We start from the raw sequence: 25,092 nt of genomic DNA on the forward strand, positions 1-25,092 counted from the left end.
TTTGTAATAACAGCACTTCTCTAGTAACCCTTTACACCAGGCATTGGGGTTGGGATAGCCAAAAAGCAGCCGGAATGGAAAAAATATGCTGCAGATGGCAGTGAAAACACCTAGGAATATTTCTTCCCCCCCGGACCCAATTGCTCCCCAAATGGGGGGTATCGAGGCAGAAAGCTGCAGGTGGGACAGATCCCGCGCTGGGGTCAGGTGGGATGTGCTTTTCCCAGCGTAAGGGGTTCCCTGAAGCGATGCCGAGTGCTCCAGCTCTTCCCAGTCCCATCCCAAACCCCTTTGAGGGGGTGACATGGGGGCATGAGCGGTCACAGCGTGGGGATGCCAGCGTGCCGTGCGATGGGCTGCGAGACTCCAGAAACACGGAGCCCTTCACAGCGGTACAATGTGGTGGGCAGGTTTTTCTGTTTATTTTATTATTGGCTTTCTCGTGGGGTGGGAAACCACCGCAAAGACCACAAAGAGTAGCCCAGAGCAGTGTTTGAAGTGAATAACTGAAGGGAAACCCATTTACTGCTATTAATACCGCTGCTAAAATAAGCAAGCCGTGCCCCGGAGACAGAGAGGACCCCTCTAAGAATTTAAGTCCTGCACCTGGTTTGTTTATTTGTTTGGGCTGAAGAAGGGAAAAACAACAACAACAAAAAAAAAAAAAGGAGGGGGAATCCTTGAGAGCTTTTGTCTCCTCCTGGCTGCTCCCCAGAGACAGAAATGTGATTTTATGTTTACGAAGTTGCAGCCCTTTCCGTGAGCTCCAGGTGCCCGAGGACTTGGAAGAAGTGAGAGGCAGAGTTAATGAGGTGAGAAGGAAAGCAGAAGGGAAAGAGCAAAACACATTTGTTGTAACAGATCAGACCGAAACATCTGCAGGGCATGGGCACCTGTGTGAAGTCGGGAAATGCAGTTTATATAATTTGTCTTCTCTGAAGAAAAAGAAGGGGGGGGGGGGGGGGGGGAAAATCTGGAGCGAAGGAAGGGAGAGATGAATAGCTGAAGATTTGGGCTCGTCTAAAGATTTATCTTTCTTTTTTTTTTTCTTTTCCTTCTTCCCAAGCAGTTACACAAACCTTTGGGGGGGGGGGGGGGGGCGAAAGTGAAGCAGCGAATGAAGTCTTGCCATGTGCAGGGTTAAATGGAAACACACAATCAGACCATAACTCAGGGTGTAATTCAAGCCATACGGTTTGTCTGTCTGTTGACTCGAAAGGTTGTATCAAGGCTTGTCGAGGGAGGGGACTGAGAGGGGATAATCCAAACTTTTTCATGATTCATAAACCACTCCTTTGCAATTTGGATAATAGATCTCTCGCGCGCGACGACTCGCTAAACTTCAGAGTTAACTGTAGCTTGTGCTCTTTCTCTCTCTCCTTTCAGGTTGTTCATCTCCAAGGAGGAGCAACACCCAAACTGAAGGGAAATACGTTGTGCAGAAAATTAGGCAAACTCCTTTTTTTCTTTGGAGAAGCTGATTTCCTTCGGCAAGTGGGGGACGGTGGAGAAAATGAAGCCGAGTCTGCGATTTTTCTTAGCTGGTTTTCTGTCTTTGATTCTGCAGACGGGGCTTTGCTATGGGATAAAATGGATGTAAGTACCTGGCTATCTCTCTGCATTTTTAAAGTCTTTGTAGGCATTGCTGGTCTCTTACCCGTTTTTGCAATTGCTATTTGAGGCACACTGTAAAGCCGTTTAAAGAGCAGCAAGCGCTGCATTTCTCGAGGCATTCATTGATTTCAAGTGTGTGTACTAGGGGCTTGTGCTAACAATATGCCTCCATCTTCTTTCCAAAATATGCATGATTTAGGCTTGCTTTTCCTTCTCCTCATTGATACCAAAGGAAAGGCACACACTTGAACACTCACATGAGCCACTTAATGAAGTTTCTAGCGTTAGCTCCTGCCACACTGGGAAACTCTCCCACCGGGACCGCAGGTCCTGCTGAGCAGGAGCTGAGAGCAGTAGGGACGGCAGCTAAGATAATGCCGCCAATCTCCAACCACAGGGGATGCTTGACAGATAACATGTTTTTTTTGTGGACCTTTTAACCTTTGGATTTCATGAAGGGTGTTAAAAATGAGGCGGGGGGGGGAGGAGGGTGAAGAAATACCAGGGAGTGTGGTCAAGTCTGGATCGAGTTTCCTCGGAGGTAATGTCGCTGCAAACAAAGTGAAAACATCACTATCTCATTTCTTTGCTTAAGCAAGCAATCAATTAGTTGCTTACTGCAAAATAAACAAACAAGCCCCTCCAACACCCATCTGGTTTCATGTCCTTGATGAGTGATCTGTCTTTTCTACCCGGGTTTGAAGCTGTGCACAAAATAAATAAGGGGATGTGGGCTAGCCTCAAATGAGTGTCTTCCGTAAAAGAAAAGGCACAATAAGATGCAATGCCAGGAAGAGTCTGTTGTGTAGGGTATAGTGCGTCGAGGTGATGATCTCGGGATTAGGTGGGGAAACTGAGACAAGAGGTTCCTGTTTTGTTCCTCCTTCTGTGCTATGTCTAATTCCCATTCCACTGTCCCAGTCGTTGTCATTTGAGGCTCTCCCCATGCCGTCTTTTATAAAGGGTCTCTTAAATTTGGACACCTTCAAGTTAGATGTCTTGTTGGAGCCAGTGTTTTCACTGCCCTGCATGCGGTCATAGGCAAGAGAACATTCCAGATGGCGATTCACCCTCTCCAAAGAGAGACATCCAACACAAATGTCAGGAGGTGTCCTCTGGAGATGCCATGCATGGACTGCAGGGAGCTGGTTGAGACCACACATCCACCTTTTATATGCCTAAAGAGAAGCAGGGTGAAGCCGACCGTAGGGTGTTTAAATGCATGTGGTCAGGCGGGAGGAATAGGCACCTACTTCAGGGCATCCTTCACTTGCTGTCTCCATACTTTAAGGACCACCTTGGAAGTAGAGGAGAGTCAGGATCTGATTTGCTCTTCACTGTTTTGGCTTTACACCTCGTAGCAGTCACCACAGCTGAATTACATAGCCCGGCTATTTCTTCCTGCCAGCTTCCTTGAACATTTAGGCTCTCAGCCCTGCATATACCCAGCACCCTGCACAGGGCAGGCATCTCCTCTCTGCAGGACATTTAGCAACATGCCCATGGGCTGGCAGAGCCTGGTGACTCATTTGCAACCTTTATTTCTATTCAGCGCAGAAATAGAGCTATTTTGTGGCAGCCTGATTCGGCAGGGCACTTAGGTCCAGACCCATAACTAAGCGGAGGGGCTCGCTGATATGCTTGGCATGAGGGTCCCGCTTAAGCAAGGGGCTAAAACTTGAGCAAAGGGCTGGGTTCCTCCAAAGGGCAGGAGTGAGATGAGCTTCAGAGGGAACCTGATAGCGTGGTGACAAGCTGTAGACATGAAAAAAAGGCTGGAAGGCAGGGCAAGGTCCTTAATAGCTTTGTTGGCAAAAGCAGCCTTTTGGCTGGTAAGCGGTTAAGCTGCGAGGGTTGCTTTTGGGGATGGGGTGGGGGGAGAAGCCACTCCTCCCCTTCCCAGCAGACATATCCCCCCTATCGAAAAGCGAGTGGGGAAGATGAAAGCTGGGATTAAAGCAGCATTTGAAGCATGAACTGCATCCAGATGCGCTGCCGGGGCTCCCCTCACACCTGTTGAAAACCTGGCGGAGACCTGCACTCCCTGTCCCAGGGCACTTCACGACTGGGATGCTGCCAGCTGGGATTTCACAAAATTGGGGGGGGGGGTTGGTTTTCATTTGCTGTTTCTCCTCCCTTCCCCACCCTTGTTTTTCTATGGAAACACAGGCCAATTTCCCTTCCCCCCCCCCCCCCTGCTCCTCATCACTCTCTTTTTCCCCGCTGCAGCTGTGCTGCCATCCTTGTGCCTAGGGGACCATCCTTGGAAATTGCACGGGTAAATTCTTGGTGAACAGAGATCGATGCTACCAAATACCAAGTAATACCTCGGAGCTGCAATCCCAGCCCCGGACTCATGTGCTGGGTGCTGTACAACCAAACCTTGCCCCTCGCCTCTTGTGCAAGGAGAGGGGGGGGAAAGGATGGGATGAAGAGGGAGGAAAGTGCTACAAGATGTTTTCGGTCGCGGGCTTGTCTCAGTGGTCTGCCCGCTGCGCCGTTGTTGTAGGCACGGTGCCAGAGGCGAGCTTCAAAGAGGATTTGGGAGGGGAGGGGGAAGATAAGGAGGTGAGTTTTGCCAGCCTGGGGAAGAGGGAGCGACTGATATGGAAGGCGATAGGAAATTCAATTTTGATTCAGCGCATGATGTAATTGCAGGAGGAGGGGGAGAAGGAAAACACACTTTCCAGCTGTTTAGGACTTCCCTGTAACACAAATATCCCCTGTAAATTAGTAAGAGTGAGGAGAATCATAGAATCAGAAGGTAAAAGGGAGCTATTTGTTTTATTTTATTTGGCTTATTTTTACGAGTTCTGCGGTCCAGATCCCCAGCTGTTGTAAATCGGCACTGTGCCCTTCCCTGCCGTGGAGGCATGCGCTGCCGAGCATCCAGCGTGGTGCGTGGACGGTCAGCATCTCTTAAACCTGCTCTTGCTGCTGGAGAAACTTCGTATTTTGGCGTCTTCCATCTGAGCTCCAGGGAGCTGCTTGGGCGTAAAGTCAGGGTAGGGACAGAACTTTGCAGGATGAGGGTTGTCATGGAAAAGAAGCCTTTCCATTCAATGCGTATGAGCCCCATAGTCTTATTTTTGCGTGCTGCTTTTTGCAAATACTTTCCCATCCTTAGAGCAGGGGGGGTTGCATAGCTTTGTGGTCCTCAGGACTTGTTTTGCATCACAGCGGCTGGGGAGGTGAGGCAGCCATCGGTTTCAGCGTGAGATGTCTTAGGGCCAATGCGTGTAGGAATTCTATTGCCTTACCCACCTCCTTTTACACCCCCTTTAGCCTTGCTAGAAGGGTTTGGGTTTGGCCAAGCAGGTTGCTGAAATAACTTATTTGGGTTGAGCTGAAAAATAGATGAGCACTAGAGGGAGCTGCAGCCAGATGTGCACACCACTGAGGTTTGCAGATGTTGGGATGTCCAGGCACTGAGTGGCTTTCAAGGCACTTTTTGCTCCTCGGGGGTTGGCATCTCCTTTGCCCCGGCACCAAGACACAAGGTTGGACTGTCCCTCTGTATCGAGCGTCACCTTCAACACAAAGGTGGTTGTAAAGAAGCCAAATGCAGCAAATGTGGGGGTTTTGTGGGGCTTGCAGGGTCAGCCCATGACAGCAAGTGGTGGCATTAGGAATCCCATCAGTTTTAGGTGCAGCTTGGTCACGTTAGGAAGTCTCTACCTGTCCCCGTTGTGGTGGCCTGGACATGCCCCGTGCCCTCTGGAGCCATCCCTAGCTGAACACCATTCCCAGCTACGAGGTCAGCTTTACTGCACAATTCCCGTGGTTAAATCACAGCCCTTCAGGAGCAAAAGGTGCCTGAGCCATGCATTTTGGCGGACCCAGGACATCCTCCAGCTCACCAACCTCAAGCAGCACCGCAGCCTTTCCGCAGCCAGCAGAAAGCAAGGGGGAAAATGGAAAGATTTTTGTGCTTCCCGGCAGCGCCTGCTTCTCTCCTTCAACCCGGGGAGGAGCGGAGGGGGGGGGGAGCTGGGACATCGGGACACGGGCGCCTGCGAGGAGACCGTCTGCCTGGCAAAGGGGCTGCTAGATGAACTGCCGTGAAAGGTCTGCAGGACGGGGATGGCGGGAGGGGAGCAGGCTGGGGGTGAGGTGTGGAGGGGGGGGGACAACGGCTTTGAAGTTTGCTCTTCGCTCCGTAGGCAGCTCGGGAAAACTTGACAAAGCTCCATGGCCTTCCTCGGCGCTCGGTGAGCCAACTCGCCGCTGGCATCAACTTCAGTCGAGCTTGGGCTGGAAGTCAATGGCCTTGTGCCCACTACTGCCAGTGCTGGATTTGGCACTGTATCTGAAAGCAGCTCTTATTTTAAGCTTTTACTTCAGGGTTGGGTTTTTTTCCCCCACTCCTTTCCCTCTTCCTCCTCTTTATTTCTTTTTTTTTTTTTTTTTTTTAACTATATAAATCCTGCTTCTCTGTTTGAAAAGGCATTGCAGAACAAGTGGAAGCATTTATCAAGGGACATGGTGGCTTTCCCAGAGCTTGTGGTCCCCAGACCAGGACTGGTGCAGGGCAGGGTGGCAGGGACATGAACCACCTCTGACTACCAGGAGCTTAGACAAGGTTACTGTAACAGCCCTGCAAGCCTTTTCCAGTTGAAAACCTGAGAAAATGAGGCTCCTGCAGATTAAAAACCTCCAATCTCTGTCTCTCTCTACTAAAGTTTACAGCACACTTCACTCTCCACAGGCGTGTAGTTTTGTCTAAATCATTTTGTTTCACCCAAATCCTTGCAAGATTAAGGGGTTTAAGAATAGGCATAAAAAATAGAGTGCCTTCGCAGAAAGCAAAGTGGACAATTTGGAGCAGAAGTTCATGGTTTCACCAACAGTCCCTCTGTGAGACCTTCTCAGGTCACACCACACAAGGGAGGATGGGCAGATGCCCTCCGGAGAGAGCCCACATCAAAAAGAGAGGAGATCCTTCTACCCTTTAAGGGTGTTTTAAAGGGCACCAATGCTTCACCGCTCAATTCAAAGAGTTTTTCTCCCTTTGGCTTGACCAGGAGCAGTGTCCTGCTCACAGTGGTCCTTGTAAACCAAATAATGTATGGCTTTCACTGATACCTGCTCAGATCTGAGCGTACTTCTCCCAAGCTGCTGCTCCTATGAATAGTCTTCTCATGGAGCCCAGATCTGCAGGAATGGGCCCGTACCTCTCAAAGGACCTAACACTGTAGAGCATTCATGTTTTCAAATGAATTTATTAACTGCCTGAGATAATTAAAAGAGTAAACGAAAGTCATGATCCATCCATGCATCATATTTCCTCTGTAATTACGTTTATGGTTTTCTGTCAGTATCCATAACTTCAGCTGAAAGCCCTGCTATGCTATATATAAAACAGGAGATGTTTGGTTTGGGGCCTGTTTATTTAAAGGGATGGGTCAAATATGTATATTTAAAAAAACCCAACAAACCAATCAACCACTCCCCAGCTGTCCTCAGCTTTCTGGAGAACGAAGGATGGGGCAGGAGCATCAAGGGAGGAAAGCACAACGTTAGCACGAGGAAACAGTGAAAAGCAGCATTTATAGGGTGTCAGCAGGTAAAATCCCCATGTGCTGCTTCTCAGATGAAGGGTTTGAGTCCAAAGGAAGATGTTTATCAGGGATTTTTTCCCAGACTGAGGACTAAAGGCTGTTCTGCTAACTATGCCCTTGAGGGCTGCTTTATTCAGGCTGGCTGCTCCCCTTTGGCTCCAGTTTCCTTCCCAGTGCTGATGGGCAATGGAGACTGGGTGGAGGTGGGTTAGAGATGCACCACCAAATCCCACCATGGACAAGACTCTTCTGGGGGAAGGTGATTTCCTTTCCACTGCCCCACAAAGGGACTTTGCTCTCCAGCAATGTCCTTTACAAGCGGTGGACATCCCCCCCTGGTGCTGCCAGAATTTGGGGATTGGGGATCGATTGGTGCCTTTCCATGGGGAGGGTTTAAAGTGATGAGGTGGAGAAGACATTTCTGAATGTAGGACAGAGACTGAGCAAACCTGGGCTGTCAGGGCATGGACTAGATGACCTAATAGGCCTCTCACATTCCTGATCTGTGATTTATAAATGCACTTTTTGGTCTCGGCAAGCAACTCCAGTAACTGTGAGTTTTCTTTTCCATCTCCATTACCCTTTACTTTTTCCTCCTGACACTTGGAGATGTTTCCAATTATAGGTTCTCACAAGCAAAGGCATGAAGTTCAGGCCTGGGAGATGTTCAGAAAACACCTTCCTGCGTCTTGCATTTTTATTCTTGGTGGGCTCCCTGGAGCTCGGCTCATTCGACGAGAAACAGCTATTGCTGCCATTTACTGAGGTCTCCCCAGTGGGGCCACAGTCCTTCCTCTCTTGACTGTCTGGCAGATATTTTTCCCTCTTCCACAAAGTGAATTTCTTTCTTGTTGCATTATAAATCTGCTTCTGTAATGGCGATGATTTCAGGCCATCTGTAATAACACGGTCTCGTTGTATCATGTCCCCTTTTTTCATAACGGGGATGAGTTTCAGTCTGATTTCAGCTCTCATCCCAACTTGTAGGTGGTTATTTCTGCTGTTCATGACTTGTCTGTAATGGTGAGATGCAGGTGCCTCAATGTAGGCTTCCAGGTCCTTCAAAGATGCCGAAGACATCTATACAGGATTCGAAAATGTGGTGCAGGACCTAGGCGATATATGTATCTTTGTGAAGGGCCAGGGGAAACATCCCAAGGCCTCTAAAGTGTCACTTGGCACCTCTGATTAGAAAACTGAGCTGGTGCCCCATAGTACAGTATCTCTCAGAGACCTGGATCATTCCTCGTTTGCCTGAATCTCGGGCTGTGAAGCTCTCTCATTTCATCTGCCTCACCCTGCCTGCTTATTTTGCTGCTGGGACATACTGTGCTGGAGTATTTATCATTTTTACTCTATTAGTGACGAGCTGCTTTGGCCCCTTGCCTGGTTTGCATTTCAGCCCATTCCTGAGAGCTGCTGATAGGCTTTCTGGGATAAGTTTTCACAGGTTTCTGGTGCCAAGTGCTAGGGGTTGGACACATCTCACTCAGCTCTGTGCTTATGCAGTCCAGATGTCCGCGTCCAAGCTCGGTGCCTGGGTTCCCTCTATAGGCAGTGCAGAAAATGAGCACTTCTAGGGCATGATGTTATCCTACTGTAGATCTCAAAAGCACATCAGGCCAATTACTCCCTAGACATGGCTTTTTCTTTCCATGGGGTGAAGAAGGACCCTGAAGGACTACCACGAGGTCCACACTGTAGGGGTTTGCAGTCAGGTGAATTCATACTGGCCAAAGACTCATGCCTCTACCTTCAAGGACATGTTATATCTGAGATACCTGAGCACCCAGAATATCACCAACAGGTTTTGTCTTCACCTGCTCAGGTCCAGCACTGGTTCATGTCTAAGGCAGGATGAGTTGCCTTCTGGAGGTGCCCCTCTCCAGACAGGGAGCGTTGCATGAGCAAAGGACCAAGATGAACTGCAGGGCAGAATTTCTGACAATTAAATACTCCACTTTTTCCTTTCCCTTGAAATTCACTGGCTAAAACTCCTGTTCGTTGTATATCTAATGGACCTCTTTAAATACATGTATGATGTATATATTTACATAGCTAGCAGAGTGGTGGTTTCCCTTCCAAGTGTGCCACTGATTATCTAGTGCCAGAAATGCCAAACTCTAGCCGCCTGGGAATTTGTCAGTGCAGACCTGCTCAGCCCTAGAAGGATCATAGCTTTTCCCCGCTAGAAGAGCAGTTGGGTTTAGCAGTTATGCACAGCCCAAAGAGAGCTCCAACATACACAGCAGCTGGTTCAAGCCAACGTTGAGGGAGCTGGTGGAACATATATGTGTTTTTCTGACAGCTGGAGATCAGTGCTAATATCCCGGATCTTGGTTAGGGCTCAATTTTAGCTCCGTTTCCATCTCATTTAACTTCTGAAGGACATGGATGTTACAGTAATAAAGTGAAATGCACCCAGAAATGTGTCTGCTAATAAGCCAAACTAACCAAGATGGCTTAGGATGAAACTGAAAGGCAATACATTTAACAAGGAGAGAAGGAAATATGTGTTAAGGCAGTTGTGTTGCCAGGATCAGATGCCAGTTACTGATGCAGCCAGCTAGAAAGTTGTTTTATGGGAATGAATAACATTTATGACTACCCTAAGCAGGTCATAAAGACACAAAGAGAGTTACACACCAGGCTTCTGCTGATCGTTGTGGGTGCTTGGGGAAGAAGAGCACAGCCCTGGACGACGCATGGCAGCATTTGCTTTTTTCTTTTTTTACCTGGAAACACTGGCAAATGCGCACTACAAGAACCAATGGGGTCTTTCGGGTGTTGTTGGTTTCTTCCATGGTAACATACATGCTGGTGTTAGTGGATCCCTTCTCAGTTTTGACCATGGTGCTTTCTCTGCACATACCCTCATTGCTCTTCTGCACTACATTTTTGGAGACTAGAGAAACAGATTTATCTATGTGCAACAGTGATGGAATTGGTGGAGGCCCTTGGCATTAACTCTAAGGGAAAGCATCTGTTTTGCAAACTTGGTGGCTTTTCCCTAGGCTTTGCAAGGGATTTTCTCCATAATTAATTACATGACATTCAGCATAATCCTTAGAGAGTGTGTGAGACAGATGCTGAACGCAAAACACTGATAACACCAACTTTGCTTTTTTTTTTTCTTCTGAATACCATAATCTTGGAAGATCCAGCTTTCTGTTATCGTGGAACTGATGGGTCATTTTTCACACTGTTGGGAGGTCCATTCTCTTCATTCTTCAGCAAAAAACCTTCCCATAAGGATTTACACATTCAGTCAACTTGGCATATGCCCCAGGAGCTTTGTCCAGGCTCCCCTAGGTGACGGAGAGAAATGGGCACTTCTAGAGGGTGTTTGTCCCCACCTACCTTAAACACCTACTTTAGATGAGATAGATCACTCTTCATAGTTGCCCATCTTTCTCACCAGCTTAAACTAAGCACCTATTTACAGGTAGCTAAAATGAAGTCAGATGAACACAGGCCAAAGCATTCACTGGACTGGACATAGCGGCGAAATTAATAGTGACCCAAAGGTTAACTTTTTTTGCAGGTTTTAATGCCTTTTTTTGCATGTTCTTGTCTCCTCAGAGCTCTGTCCAAGACTCCTTCAGCTTTGGCCCTAAATCAAACCCAGCACTGCAAGCAGCTTGAAGGCTTGGTGGTTTCCCAGGTGCAGCTGTGCCGCAGCAACCTGGAGCTAATGCAGACCATCATCCAGGCGGCACGGGAAGTGATAAAGACCTGCCGTAAAACTTTCTCAGACATGCGGTGGAACTGCTCTTCCATTGAGCTGGCTCCTAACTACCTGCTGGACTTAGAGAGAGGTAAACAGCACTGCTGGCTCAGCCGGGGACATGAGTGAGTAGAGTCAGCCAGCGTGTGTGTATGCGTGCTGGGACTGGGGAGGGTCTTGCTACTGGGGGGGGACGTGGAGGGACTACATAGCCTAGTTGTCGTGTTCTCTGAGACCGTGTTCATCGTTATGGTGCCAGTCATGCCCAGGAGCTCTCAAGTCCAAGACCTGGTCTCTCACAGCTCTTACACATCTCATTAGGAGTCACGGTGGACTTGCTTGCAGCCATGGAGCTGCTGTTCTGGGCACGCAGACTTGTCAAGCAGCACATGCTATGCGTGAAGCTGCACAGACCAGCTTTCATGGCTCAGAGCATCCTTGCATGCTCGTGCTGCAGCTCTGTGGCCCCCCCACCACTTCCCCCCCCCCCCCTCCGTGCACACCAGCTCCATGACCTGCCAGCAAGCAGCATCCAGCACAGGGACAAAAGAAGGCAGGAGAATCCATGGGGGGGACTTCTTCACATGCTCCAAGAGCAGATGACACCACGATGGACAAGTTGCTTAAGTCCACGTGCCTCCTTGCCCTGCTGGGATGTTGTCTCGTGTTGAGAAGCTCGCTTAGGAGACGTGCTCCAAGCTGGTGATGCCATGGGAGGTCTCAGCTGCAGTGAGTTGGTGTGCTTGCTGCTCTCTGGGGCACAGGCTGTGTAGGTCGCTTTTGGGGGAATGTTTAGCTGTCCCAGGAGGCTGAGCTGGAGTTCTTGTCTCTTCCAGGCACAAGGGAGTCAGCATTTGTGTATGCCCTTTCTGCTGCTGCCATCAGCCACACCATTGCCAGAGCCTGCACCACCGGGGACCTCCCTGGCTGTTCCTGTGGTCCCATCCCAGGTGAGACACCTGGACCTGGGTATCGATGGGGAGGATGTGCAGACAACCTCAACTATGGTCTTATCATGGGGTCCAAATTTTCAGATGCTCCCATGAAGATGAAAAAATCAGGATCACAAGCCAATAAACTGATGCATCTGCACAACAGTGAAGTAGGGAGACAGGTAACAAATCCACGAGAGTTATTGTAATTGTACAATCATCTGTAGTGGTCGGTCGCTCTGTGAGGTTCAGTGTCTATCAGCTAGCAAAAGGAGCAGGTTTCTCCCGGATTGCTCTGAACTCCTTTGGCCTGCTGAAGGCTGCGGCTATATACCGCACGCTGGGACTCAGGAGGTCCTGAATGCTATTATCAGCCCTATATAACCGCGGGTGGGATGTCTCATTGCCACCCTTTCTACAGCCAAGGATGCTTACCCCAGGAGGTGTGGTGGGGATGGGTCCCCTCGTGCTCTGCCAAGGGCGTTGCACAGGCGAAGTGCTGTGTAAGCGTGGAGGATTATCATCTGCCAGATGCGTCCAGCAGCAGCTGCCTCCCAGCCATCCCCGCAGCCAGGAGGGCTGATTTTTCCTTTTCAAACTGCTTCGCTAGTGATTATTCCCATATCTGGCAGAAGGCGCTTGTAACAGCTTGCATCCAGCGGAGGGATAATGCTTACCATGTGCAGTGCTTGGTGTGCACCGAGGTGCAAATCTCTCCTGCAGCCCTCCATGCAGCTGGAGGAATGGGTGGGGGACTGTAAAGCTGGCCCCTGCACCCATCTCTGGGGCTGCAGCAGTTCCCGAAGCTGGTCCTACCACACAGCTTGGTCCTTCCAGGGTTGCCTGTGCTCGGGCACTGGAGCAGATAAAACTTGGAGTGTGTTGAGCTCATTGGCAGCTTACTGCGTAGCTACAGGCTGGACTCACCTTTGCAGAGCACAACCATGCCAAACTTGCCTCCCCGGGTGTTTTTCTCTACAGTTCCCACTCTATCGGTTTTGTTTTGGTTGGGTTTTTTGGGTTTTTTTTTATTATTATTTTTGTAATGTCTTGAGTTTTTGTTTTAGTTGCAATGGGCAAATTTTTGTTTGGGACATAGTGTTGCATTCACCCCTTCCTGCCAGCATCCTGCCATGTCCCACAGAAATAAGACTAGTGCAGAACTAAAGTAAAAGGCTCTTTTGGCCCCATGGCCAGCAGAAAGACAGGGCGAGGGTGCCCTGAATTCATCAGAGCCTTGACATCTCTGTTACCCAAAGCTGCTGGAGGCAGAAATGGATGTTAATTATTTATGGATTGGTTTGATTTTCAGGTCCTTAGGAATCTAGAGGGTGGAAATGCAGGCTTATGTAGATATCTGATCAAAATTCAAAATACTCTTCTGTCTCCTGGCTGCAAAGGTGCCTTGGTGAAAGTAGTCCCGGGCTGATAGCGATCACCAAGGAGCTGTGGGATCTCATTCCCTTTGCACAGTAGCTACTCTAGAGTGACTGTGCAGAAATCAGAGCAGCAGTCCTTTTCTATAGCAGTCCCAGCCAAGAAAGTGCCTTGTTTAGCAAGCTTGTGGGATGTTTGGAGGTAAGAGAAGGGCATTTCCTAACTCCTGCATTCCTTTTTGCAGGTCTTGAAAGCCTCTCTTGAAATGAAATGTAAGTGCCATGGAGTTTCTGGGTCATGCTCTATCAAGACCTGTTGGAAAGGCCTTCAAGAGCTGCGAGACATTGCACTGGACCTCAAAAACAAGTATTTATCAGCCACCAAGGTTGTTCACCGGCCCATGGGCACACGCAAATACCTCGTGCCAAAGGATATTGATATCAGGCCGGTTAAAGAGACAGAGCTGATTTACCTGCAGAGCTCGCCCGATTTCTGCATGAAGAACGAAAAAGTGGGGTCACACGGGACCCAGGACAGGTGAGGGTTTCTGCAGCAGGCACTGACTGCACTCTGAGCCCCAAAGAGGGCAGGGGAATGTATGAATAAGAGGCAAATAACTGGGGAGGTAGCACATGCATGCAGGTAAAGGACATCTCTAACATATGGTATGGTCTACAGATGCCTAAGGCTATCAGTGGTGGCTGTGACCCAGACAGGGCTGCAGACGCTTTTTGCGTTATCGGGCAGGCACAAGATACCTTTTGAAATCCCCCAGGCAGCTCACCTCTGCAGTAACTTGTAATGATCAAGCAGGTGCTTACGTGTTGAGTGTCTCTAAGTCATTTCTTGCAATCGCTGCAGATGTGATGACTTGTTACTCTACTGTAAGGCTCCTCTAAGTAGGCAAGAGTTAACCCAATTAGGACCAGTGCTCCTAGGCAACCTTAAAAGAGCCCTGAAAACTACAAAGGTGAATTTTAAAGATTTTTCTTCCATTGCATTTTAAAAGTCCAGGTGCATTTGTATTGCTTATGTCTCTGCAGAGGAATTTCTTCATCTCATTAATATTAGTGATTTAAGATCATTATACCCGGCCTCCACTGGGCACAGTGCTGTCCCCTTTCACAGGCAGCAGACATGTCTGTCTCTTCCCATCATCTGTTTAATTCCCTCCAATACAAACCAATTCCACGTTTCAGCAGTCTGAGCATCTCTAGGTGGGCAGCAGACCCTTCGACAGCCAAACAATTGTGTATTTCCAAAAGTTTGCAGAATTTCCAGGTTTTTTGTTAGGTGGCTGTGATGGCTGAATTTCAAGCTGTCTCATTAGTTCCTGTCTGCTGGCTTGGCTTTCTTTAGATAGTTATCATAATTTTTCTTTGCTTTTTGTGTTACTTTGTGGTGGAGACTCAGACAGACACATTGCAAGGAGCATGCGCCTGCCCTTTTGTGAGGTGTCCTCATTTTAACTCTTGTTGGATGTAGTGGTATTTGGGCCACTTTGGTTCAATGAAGAGAAGGTTTTGCTGTAATGGAAATGAAGTAAATGACCCAAATGCAGAAAAGATACTGTTTGGATACCTTTGATTCATACAAAGTATTTGGTGAGGGGACTCTAGAAGCTATCTTTTGGCAATGGCCATTTAATCTGGAACCGCAGCTCTGTAGACAATATATCAGCATTTAACTGGTGGAGCTGATCAGGAGGTGACGACAGTTGAGTGAGACGAGTGTGTCCTTTTTGTGCTCTGACGTTTTGTGGCAGTTACAGTTTTGTATCCTCCAAAACCAATGACTGGACTGCTCTACAACAGCACTTACCTGGCAGGTTTGTGGTGGGAATGCCAGGCCAGCGGTGGAGCAGTAATTAGCAAGTGAAGATGTTTATGAGTCACTGAGGATTGTAGGGAAAAAAGCATGTGTTGAAACTGGTTTCTGAGGGGAAATGTCATTTGAGTGGATGCAATGTTTTTGGGGATTTGTATAGGTTTTGACAAATTTGTGTCTTGAAAAAGACCTCTTTGTTGTGCCACTCTGTTTTGCAATGAAAAAAATTGTGGAGGTTATTTGGAAATCAGTTTTATAGGAATTGCGTGAAATCAACAGCTCGTGTCAAAACCAAGCTGAATCCATTACAGATTTGCCAAGTAAAACATTTTCCATGAGCTGAAATCCTTTTAAGGTGTGACTTCTTCATCATCTAATTTCATTTTACAGCAGATTTTGCCTTTTTATCCCAGCTAGGGATGAAAAATATGTCAAGGTCTTGAATGACTTTTTTTTTTCTTCCAAGGATAAGAAAATGTGTATTGCAGGCGTCCGTTTATCCCAAGACAGGCGACAGCAGTGATTGTGAGCCTGCCAGGCGAGGGTCCGTGGGAAGTGAGATTGAGTGAGGATTTAGAGGACTGAGATATTAGAGGCAGGAAGGGATGACTTTCAAAAGGAACTTGTCAAGAAATACTCCTTATTCTCGGATGTGCAAGACGGTGATGGCCGTGGGAGGGGAGGAGGGCGAGATAGTCCCGTGTTGAGCTGCGCGCATCTCTCAGGCCAAGTTTTAAGGTCATGTGTAGTTACGCTCATTTTCATCGCAATCCATCTGCACGCTCTTGAGAAGATGCCTGGTGCCTCAAAATTGGCATGTGTAACACAAGCCGTAGCAGCCTCTTTTCTGCATTAAATTAGTAGAGGAAATAAGTGTAAAATGCACACAATGTGTTTGCAGATCGGTCCGTTCTTCCTGGAGGGAGCGGGAAAAAGGAGGGGAGCTTCCCTAACCTCCTCCTCCCATGCATGTCTTTTTCCCTTTGCAATTTTTCTCTCACAAAGAGGACATCTAAATGTCTTTTAAACGCGGTGGCTCTGTTCCAGCCAGCTGTGGGGCTGCAGAGATAGCACCTAATGACAGAGATGAGGGAGAAGGAGCACAAAAGGGATGCTGTTAGAGAGGGCAGGGAAAAATGTGGTTTGAGCTTACTCTGCAAAGATGTAAAAATGCTCGCATGGAAATAGCCCAAACGGGTTTTTATTTTATAAGTCAAGTCTCGGTGGCATCTTAACATTTTATCCCTGTGCACATCAAAGTTTTCGGGGGGGGGGGGGAGATCCTGCTGTTTCCTACTAGGCTAATTTTTAAGGTCTTTTATGGTAAATGCAATCAAAAAGGGATTTTTGGTGGTGGTCCCTCAGTTCAGTTTTTCTTTTTTTTCCACCACCTGCCTGTTCCCTCTTTGGCCTTTTTCTGGCCATGAACATGCAGGGATTAGCTCACGGGGTGTACAGTGCAGACCCCTCTCACCGCGCTCCAGGAGACTTTGGTCTGGGCATCTCCAGCATCTTCCCAGCCCTGCCTCCAAAGGGATGCAAAGGGGAGGAGACCCCATTAACAACCCCTCTTCCTGTTACTGGATTAAAAAAATGCAGATCGCTGCATTTTTATTTACCAAAAATGAGTAGTTTTGCATCATATGGAGAAAAAGTCCTTTCCCTGCTCCCTCTCCCCCAGGTCTGGGGCTTGCTCAGAGCATTCTGGAAGCAGGCTGATGGCTAAGTTGCAACACCTTGGACATATTGGGTTTCAGTGTATGCTGTAGGGAACAATCCTGCACCGGCAGGTGGGTGGAAGGGATAATCTAATCGGTGGCTTCCATCTCTCTAATTATCCCTCGCATTATGCAGACTTATTGTGCGTTTTTCAGGCAGGAAAGGGAATTGAATTACCTTGTAGTGGAACCGCGTGAAAATCCACTCAGAAAACCCGCACCCGGTTACTCAAAAGCCTTTCAGAGCTCTTTGCTGAAAGGATTTCAAAGCCTTCTTCGGAACAAGCCTGAAATGTTTTCTAAGACACCTTGGCCTTTCTTAGTTTGTTGACATTAGAAATGGTTTGGAAATCTGCATGCCTCCAAGCGCTTGGGGTGTATCCAGATTTCAGAGTCAGGGAGCTGAACCCGAACCTGAGATTTGAAGCCTCTTTGAAGTGCTCAAAATCTGATTAAGGAGCTGAGTTTTGCAACCGGTATCCAAGGCTCCCGCAAACAGGCTTGCTGCAACTGCAGCCAAACAAACTCCGTGTGCTTGTATGCCACCATCACACTTTCATAGCCAATAAAACATGGTCTGGAGAAAAATCTAAAGAAGCTGATCTGTGGAGCAGCAAGTGGATTGTACGACTTTCAATACAACAAGTTAACCACAGGGAAAAAATGTATACGTTCCCGTTTCAGAGCTTTCTTGGACAAAAGCACCCTATAGTTCATCTCTTAACAAGCTAGTTCAGTTTCTCCTGCCTGAAAAATTTGTTATCGGCTTTGAGTAAATGATAAATAATAACAGATTATAAAATTGAGATCTGTTTTGTGAGAAAAGAAGCAAATGTATTAACCTGCTTTATCAGTAGGGTGCAACGTATCATATTTCAAAGGCTGTTTAAGGTCCCTTAAGGAATCCAAGGAAAGGGAAATTCTGCCATGCATGCAAAAGCCTCCAGCCCCTGAAGCCTTGCAGAGATAACTGAGCTGTTTATTACTGATCTTTCCCAGAGCCCAGCAAACGCTGGTCCCTCCCTGCTGAAGATGGGAAGGAACTCTCTTACGCTGCAGAAATCGGGCTGCAACGCTGCGCTGCAGCTAAGCTGGGTTGATCAGCCACCACTCCTTAGCTGACTCAGTTTGGCAACGAATGTGGCCGTTCTTTGGTCCTTGCTCCTTGCTCATGTCTTCGTTCTTCTCCACAATATAAAATATTAGTCTTAAGTGTCTCCCGAGGTGTCTTAGGCTGGCGTGTTTTCTCGGATAGGAACATGCATGAAGTTAGCTGAGCATCATCTGCTGCTCGGTGGTGACTGCAAAGCCATGGGGACTGGTGGTTACCTCTTTGGCATCTTGGTGGTCCCAACAGAAGGGCTGATCAAAGGCTGCAAAAAAAGGATGCAGTCGTTTTCAGCGTTCAATGGCAGCCCTCGATACCGCTTGTTTCCTGCCACCCCCAAAATATGCTTTGCATTGCGTGATGATGTGGGCAAGGATGTTTCTTAGCAGCACTCATATTTAGATGGGGAAGAGTGGTAGTTACGGCTCGACAACAGCATTTGGGGTTTGTTTTTTGTTACAGCCTCTCTTAGTTTCTGTCACTCAGTGAGGGCACAAGAAGCAATATGGTGAACTTTGGCTTTAAGCACGTTATAACATGTTTGATGATTTAGCAGGTTTTGGAACTGTTACCAGGTGTGCCACCCTTTTTTCTTAGGAGCCAAAAAATGATGAATAGCAAATAGAAAATAATCTGTGACTGTCCCAGAAGTTTAAACTGGAGAAAAGGCAGAAAAATGGTAGCTTTGTGTTCCCCCCACTTGCTTTGCTATTTCTACTTTCCCAAAGCAATGTGCTCGTAGCTGGTGCCCATTTCAGTAGTCAGGGCAGCTGTGCTTTTTGGGGCTTTTTTCTCAGTTAATCCCTGGGAAAGTCTGAATCCTTCCCACTTTGAGAGACCTGGATTTGACCATAAAGTTTCCTGAACAGATTTGTGAATAATAAATTTATTGGTGGAAAGAGTGATTTCACACAGTAAAATGGCAGTGGATAGTGAATTCAGTGGATAAAAAAATTGCAGCCAGCTCTCCTAAACATATTTAGTCCCTTTGCATCAAAAAAGCATTGGAGTTAGGGAATATCAGGGCTGGGAATGACTTTCCGTGGAGCCTGATCTTAGGAGCAAGACTGAAATAAGACCACCTAGGCTGCTACCGAAGATGTTTGTCTACTCTGGTCTTAAAAACAGTTTCCCTAAACAACCTGTTCCAGGGTTTTACTATCCTCAGAGTTATGGTTTTTTTAATCTGATATCAAACTAATAATTTCTTGTCCTCTTTCCTCAGCATATAAAGAACATTTCTTCTCTCTCCTTTTTGCAATAATCTTTTATAGATGGGAAGACACCTCTTCCTACAAACTTCTCTAAATCAGTTCCTTCATCCTTTTCTACTTTCTGAACTACTCCTCTGACTCTCCTGGGAACATTCCCACATTTATCTGGATATTTCTCAAAGTGTGTTGCTTACTTTGCATTTTAATCCACTCTCACAAAATGCTCTCAGCTCCTTTAGCCCCAGCGTTATCCACAAATTTTTAAGCTCACTCTCTACTCCTCATTAATGAAAATACAGGCTGGTTCCAGGATCTCCCTTGACATGCCTTTGCTGACATGTACTATTGATAACTCTCTTTCGTACAGTTGTTCAGTGTCAGTCTCTAGTCGTTCCTTGTGGATGAGAAAGCGATTTAAAAGTAGTTAAGATTCTGCCCTCAAAATCTTATATGGAGCTGTGCACTTTGATGTATTTTTAGCAATGTCCATTGCGATACATACCTCCTGGGGGATTTGAATTATTTTTCTCTTTGTTTTATATACTGCTGTACAACTTAACATTACCGGAGCAAGGGGCACTAAACAAATTAATAGGAATTTGATTTAAAAGAGAAAAAATAAATTATTTCTTTACACAGCAGTACTGCCTTCTGGGACTTGTGGCTGCTGGAGTTCATGGAGGCAGATGGTTTCCCTGAGGTCAGAAAGGGATGAGACAAACGCACAGCCAAGCTGCCCTCAAGAGGATACTGAGATGTCTAGGCAGGAACATACCTTCTATCATCCCTAATGCAACAGCCCAGGTGCTGCTGGTGTATGAGGAAAACAACTACAGAAAGTGGCCAGGTTTGTGTTTTCCTCCCTGAACAGCATCTCCCACAGCTATTGGGAGATGTACTGGGCCAGGCAGGCAGCTGCTGTGTCCCAGAATGACTTTTCTTATGGACTCGTAGGCAGCTTCCACTTATCAATAGGACTGATGGAATGAGGTCCCAGTGGACATCTGGCCCATCCCTGTCATCATATGTCATTTTTGTGGGTGACACAGTACAGAGTTGGCCTCAGTTTGGCTCTCAGAGGCCGGCTGGCAACCCAAAGAATCTATCCTTATATCTGCTGATAGGACAAAAGTGAACTGGGACCCACAATGAAATTAAGCGTGACATCTCCCCATAGCTTTTAAAATGGAAATCCCCCAGGAGGTAACTGGGAGATGGCTTAGCCTCTCTATCTGGGGGAAGACTTTTAGAAGTGCTGGGGTGTCCTTCACCATCTCTGTCGAGGAGCTACCCCCATGATGAGGCTATATGACATACCACAGTGTTTCTGCAAGTGAGGGCTAGAAAGGGGAGATTTTGGACAGGCATATTGAGTGGGATTTGTCCAGTCAGCAGGGCTGACCTCCTCCCTTCTTGCATAAAGAAGGAAAAAGCACTGTGACAATGTGAAAGCCTGTTCCTGAGCCAGGACCTTGGCTGGGATTACGGCCGAAGCATCGTTTTTCACCAGTCTTCCAAGTGCTTCTAGAGTTTACGGTGTTGTGTTAAGATGCAATCGCCTGCCTTCGTATTTTCTCTCTGAGGCTCAGGAGGAGGGCATTTCTCTGAGTTGCTGGAATCGTGCTGGACCAGGCCCAAAACAAATGAGATTGAACTTAACCCATCAGCGGGGAGCCTGGTGAGATTGCAGCCGTGGGCTCTGAAAGCAGATGCTCGGGGGCAGCTTCTGTGGGTAAACTCTGGTCTTCAGGCTTCTTTGTCATCCCCCACTTGCTTTTTGTATGTATAGATGCAGCTGAGAAACTACCTCTGTTTCAGCTTGTTTAAAGAAAAATAAAGATAATTCATCCAGGCCTATGCTTTAAAACAGAAAACAAAATCTCTGGTTAGTGGCATTGTCAGGGAAGTTTTCTAGAAGCCCATTTAAGTTCAGGATGGGGTCAAAAGCTTTGTTTTGGCTATTCAACCCATCCATCCAGAATGTCCCTGTTCCTTCATCCAAAACTGAGGGAAGTTTGGGGATTTTTTAATAATATTTTGGGGTTTTCCTTTCTTTATTTCAGGCTGGGTGGGATGGGGACAGCTATGGAAAGGTATTTCTCCTAGTGGATCCACTTTTTTCTTCGCAAACTGCAGGAGTGGGTGCAAGGAAAGGGAGATTCCCAGGTCCCAATACAGAAGGTAGAAGAGTTTTGCTCTCTGTTTGAATGGGGTAAATTTGACTGTCGGGTGCTTCGTACATTTGGGGAGTGAATGTACTCCACAGTGACCTGGAGTAAGAGTGGACCCGTATTCCTTTTCTTGGCGATTTTAATGAGCTCTCAGCACGAGGTGGCACAGATGCACTGCACATCCATCACCATGCTTCTGCAGACTCCCCATCCTCCCTAGGTGAACCTCCGGGCAACAACCTTTCCATCCACTGGTAAAGCTGAGTAAGGTTGTCAAATACCCTCCCCTCTTCTAATGTCAACACACCTATATTTGAACCTTTGCTCCGAATATTTAATGCATTTACTAATACATTTATGAGGAGTCATTCGGAGGTTTCCTGGTGGAGGGGCCCTGGCTCGCAGGGGCAATAACAACGCCTTTGGTTCAGCGTTAGGCAAACACGCTCAGTGTGGTTGCAGACTTCAGCTTCGGTAGAGGCTTTCAAAGGTTTGTAAATATTTACACACACTCCCGAATGAGGGGGAGCAGGGGGGGGCCTTTAAACACTGAACCTGGAGAGGAATGCGAGTCAGAAATAACAAACAGGAGGCCCGCCTGAGTCAGAAAAAAATAAAGGAAGAACAAGAACAAAATCTCAACACCTCATTAATCCCGTAACTTCTCCTAAAGCATTACCTCATGAGGAATTCCTATAAATCTCATGGATTTGTTTTCATCTATTAATGGAGTGCTCAGCTCAAGAGTCCGACTCGTGCTCCTCTCTCCTTTCCCTGCCCCAAACCAGCCTTAGAGTGTTTCTGTCCAAAATAGGCATGCCAAATAAGATTTAGGAGAGATGTCAGCAATTCCCCCACTCTCCAAACCGCCTTTCTTGCAGCAGTTCCAGGACTCCACCAAGTTCACAGCCTCATGGTGTTGGGTGCATAAAGAGATCTGTTACCCCACAGTGCTAGTGTCCAGCCAAGCATCTGACCAAACATGAGCTCTTCCACCCTGGGCTATCTTTACAGCCCATGGAGAAACGGGATCTCTAGGATATGGTTCATCTCATCCAAAAGTCAATGCCTGTTGCGCTCTCATGTCCAGTGACCCAACTTGGAGTATTTTAGGTGAATGTGACAGCTGGTTTCTGAGAATGGCTGTGAATCCATGATCAATGGACCAGTCAAAGAGATTTCCCAATTCACGAGTTACTTCTGAAAACCTCAAGCCAGCCACTTGCAAGCGAACAAAGCGAGGGAACCCCACACAATGGCTGACTTATCCCGACGAGTCTGGCTTTAATTAAAAGCAGAAGCAAAACAAGCAGTAAAAATCCGTGTGATATTTGGCGACTTGTCATCCTACCCTGTGCTCCTGCCGTGCTGCCTGCTCCTGGGTCAGGACTCGGGGTGTTATAGGGCCAGCTCCCCGGCTGCTCATGCCGTGCTGGGAGAAACTCGTGGGGGGAAAGTGCAAAGTCCGGCCCTCCTAGTATCGGTTGTGATTTCCCTGATAGGGTCAGGTCTGGATATTGGCTGTAACAGCCTGCTTGGGAGCTTTCCCAGCCCAGGATCATTGGCATGGAGCCTGTGCAAATACTCTGTGGCTGCAGGGTTCTTTCTCCATCCTTTTCAGGTTAGGTAGTGTTGGACAAACACCGGTGTTTGTTCTTCAGGGTATCATCTTCTTCCAGCTCCTTTCAGACAGCTTTGGAGCCTGTCTAGGACTACAGATTGCTAGGGACCGTGAAGTCTTGTTTTGGTGGAGGTATCACGATAGCTTTGCTCGTCTGCCTGTACGGGAATTGGTCCTGGCTGACGGGCAGCCTGAACGCCGCTGAGCCCGAACCGAGAGTCAGAACAGGAGTTTAATGTTATTTTGGGTGTCACAGCAGGTGATGCAAGCGCAATCCTGGGCATCAGAGCAGGCGATGCGAGTGCAGCCCTGGGGCTCTCCCTGCCTCCCGTGCAGGTGTAGAGGGCTGGGTGCTCACCCCTGCAACCCTGCCGTGTGCATGCTGCAGCTGAGATGCAGCCGTGCTGGCTTCACCCGGTGCCACGCAGAGCTGGCAGGCTCCAGCACCACCTCAGGGCGGTGGTTTGGAAAGCCCTGCGGGGATCTGTGCTTGCTCACTGCCTTCTCTTTCTTCCAGGCAATGCAATAAGACCTCCAACGGGAGCGACAGCTGCGACTTGATGTGCTGCGGCAGAGGCTACAACCCCTACATGGACAAAGTGGTGGAGCGATGCCACTGCAAGTACCACTGGTGCTGCTACGTGACCTGTAAAAAGTGCGAGAGGACTGTCGAGAGATATGTGTGCAAATGAAAACCCTCCTCTCTCCACCTGGGAGCTGAGACGCCGGCGGCACCCCAGCACTATTCAGAGAAGAGAAAACCTTTCCTTGACTAGACGTCTTGTAAAGACACAGACTTGAAGAAAGATGGTAGGAGGAAAAAAAACCAATCCCACCAGTAAAAATAAGACCCTTAAAAAACACCCAGCCAAACCCACAAATGTTTCCCCCCACCAATAAAATGCTCTCTGAGAAGACAAAAACTCATTTGGGATGGTATCTTCTTCCAAAATATTTCCTATGGTTGCCAATGACGTCCGGCCATCAAGTGCCTTAGTATTTTGAGAAACAAAAATAGAAACTTTCCCCAGGGAAGAAAAGCAACTCTGGTTTGAAAATAACTAAGGCTCACACCTGCCTATGCCTTCTAGCACAGGTACTGAGTCTGCATTAGGACCATCCCAGAAGGGAAAATGCTACAACTTTTCAGCAATAACTGCTTTTGTTGCCAAAGACTTTATTTTTAGCAGGGAAGCATCCACTCCAGATGATAAAGGTGGAAAGATTTCAGGTCAACCCCCTGAAATGAACAACTCATTTTAACCTTTCTTTTACACAGGTCTGTGACTTTGAAGTTACTTACTGCTGCAGGAAAAGCTGTCCTTGATTTGTCCAGGCTGGACGGGGTTTCAAATTCAACCATGCAAAAAATCCCCTGGGATCCCGGAGGCAGTGAGAGTAGGGTACCTTGAGAAGGACTTTATGGGGTCCACAGGATAGTAGTGGAGCTGTTAGGATAAAAAACCAAAGTGGACTCAAAATCCAGTGGAAAAGTAAAAAAAAAAAAAAAAACAAACCAGCTCCTGCTCTCTTTCTCTCTTGCCCTTTGAGTGTGATGGCCTTAGCCACCAATGTTCTGCCACATTGGGCCATCAGATCCTTAGGGAAATATGCTGCCGCCTCTTTTCCCCCAGCAAAACCATTGACGCAGCCCCAAGAAACTGCAGAGAGCGGAGCGAGTCTGGTCCTGGCTGTAGGGAGTGCAGCCATGCAGGGCAGCAGCTATTCCCAGCAGAAAAGAATGGGAACGTGTCAGTCCTTCACGTGGCCCTGCCCTGACACAGCAGAGAACCACTATCTGTGGCTGTACATATTTTCTTTTGTATGCAGACATACAGAAATATTTATAAGATATATCTTGCGCTTTTGTCTACTCTACTTCCTACATAAATATATCTATATATTATAAACAAGCATTAACAATAGTATGAAATAAATGCTGAAGTTACTGGTGCAACAGCAAAATGTTAGATTATTATGTTTCACTCTCCTACTTGGAAAGCAACCCTGATTTTCCTCCCAAGGACGGGAGAAGAGCATGGCTCGAGGCACTCGCTGGCGTGGGATAGATAAGTTCTTTTATTCCCTGTCTCCCCAGCCTCTTCATTTTAAGCAGAATTAGCCAAGATACGGTCAAGACAATGAAATGGAGCACTTGGACAAAGGAAGAATCACCGTTCTTGTTTTGCTTCTTATATCAGCAATCACTCTCATCGGTAAAA

General features: G+C 47.5%; 1 protein-coding gene across 1 annotated transcript; it reads left to right on the plus strand.

Annotated features, from left to right (window-relative positions):
* The first annotated feature begins 1,513 nt into the window (after positions 1–1,513).
* On the plus strand, positions 1,514–23,751 carry WNT11 (Wnt family member 11). Its single transcript, XM_049823161.1, has 5 exons — positions 1,514–1,596; positions 10,758–10,993; positions 11,739–12,016; positions 13,456–13,748; positions 23,388–23,751. Exons 1-5 carry the CDS (start codon positions 1,514–1,516, stop codon positions 23,560–23,562), a joined length of 1,065 nt encoding a protein of 354 aa, XP_049679118.1. The 3' UTR covers positions 23,563–23,751.
* The last annotated feature ends 1,341 nt before the right edge of the window (positions 23,752–25,092 follow it).

The sequence above is a fragment of the Accipiter gentilis genome, chromosome 19 (genome assembly GCF_929443795.1).
Source record: "Accipiter gentilis chromosome 19, bAccGen1.1, whole genome shotgun sequence".
Lineage (NCBI taxonomy): Eukaryota > Metazoa > Chordata > Aves > Accipitriformes > Accipitridae > Astur > Astur gentilis.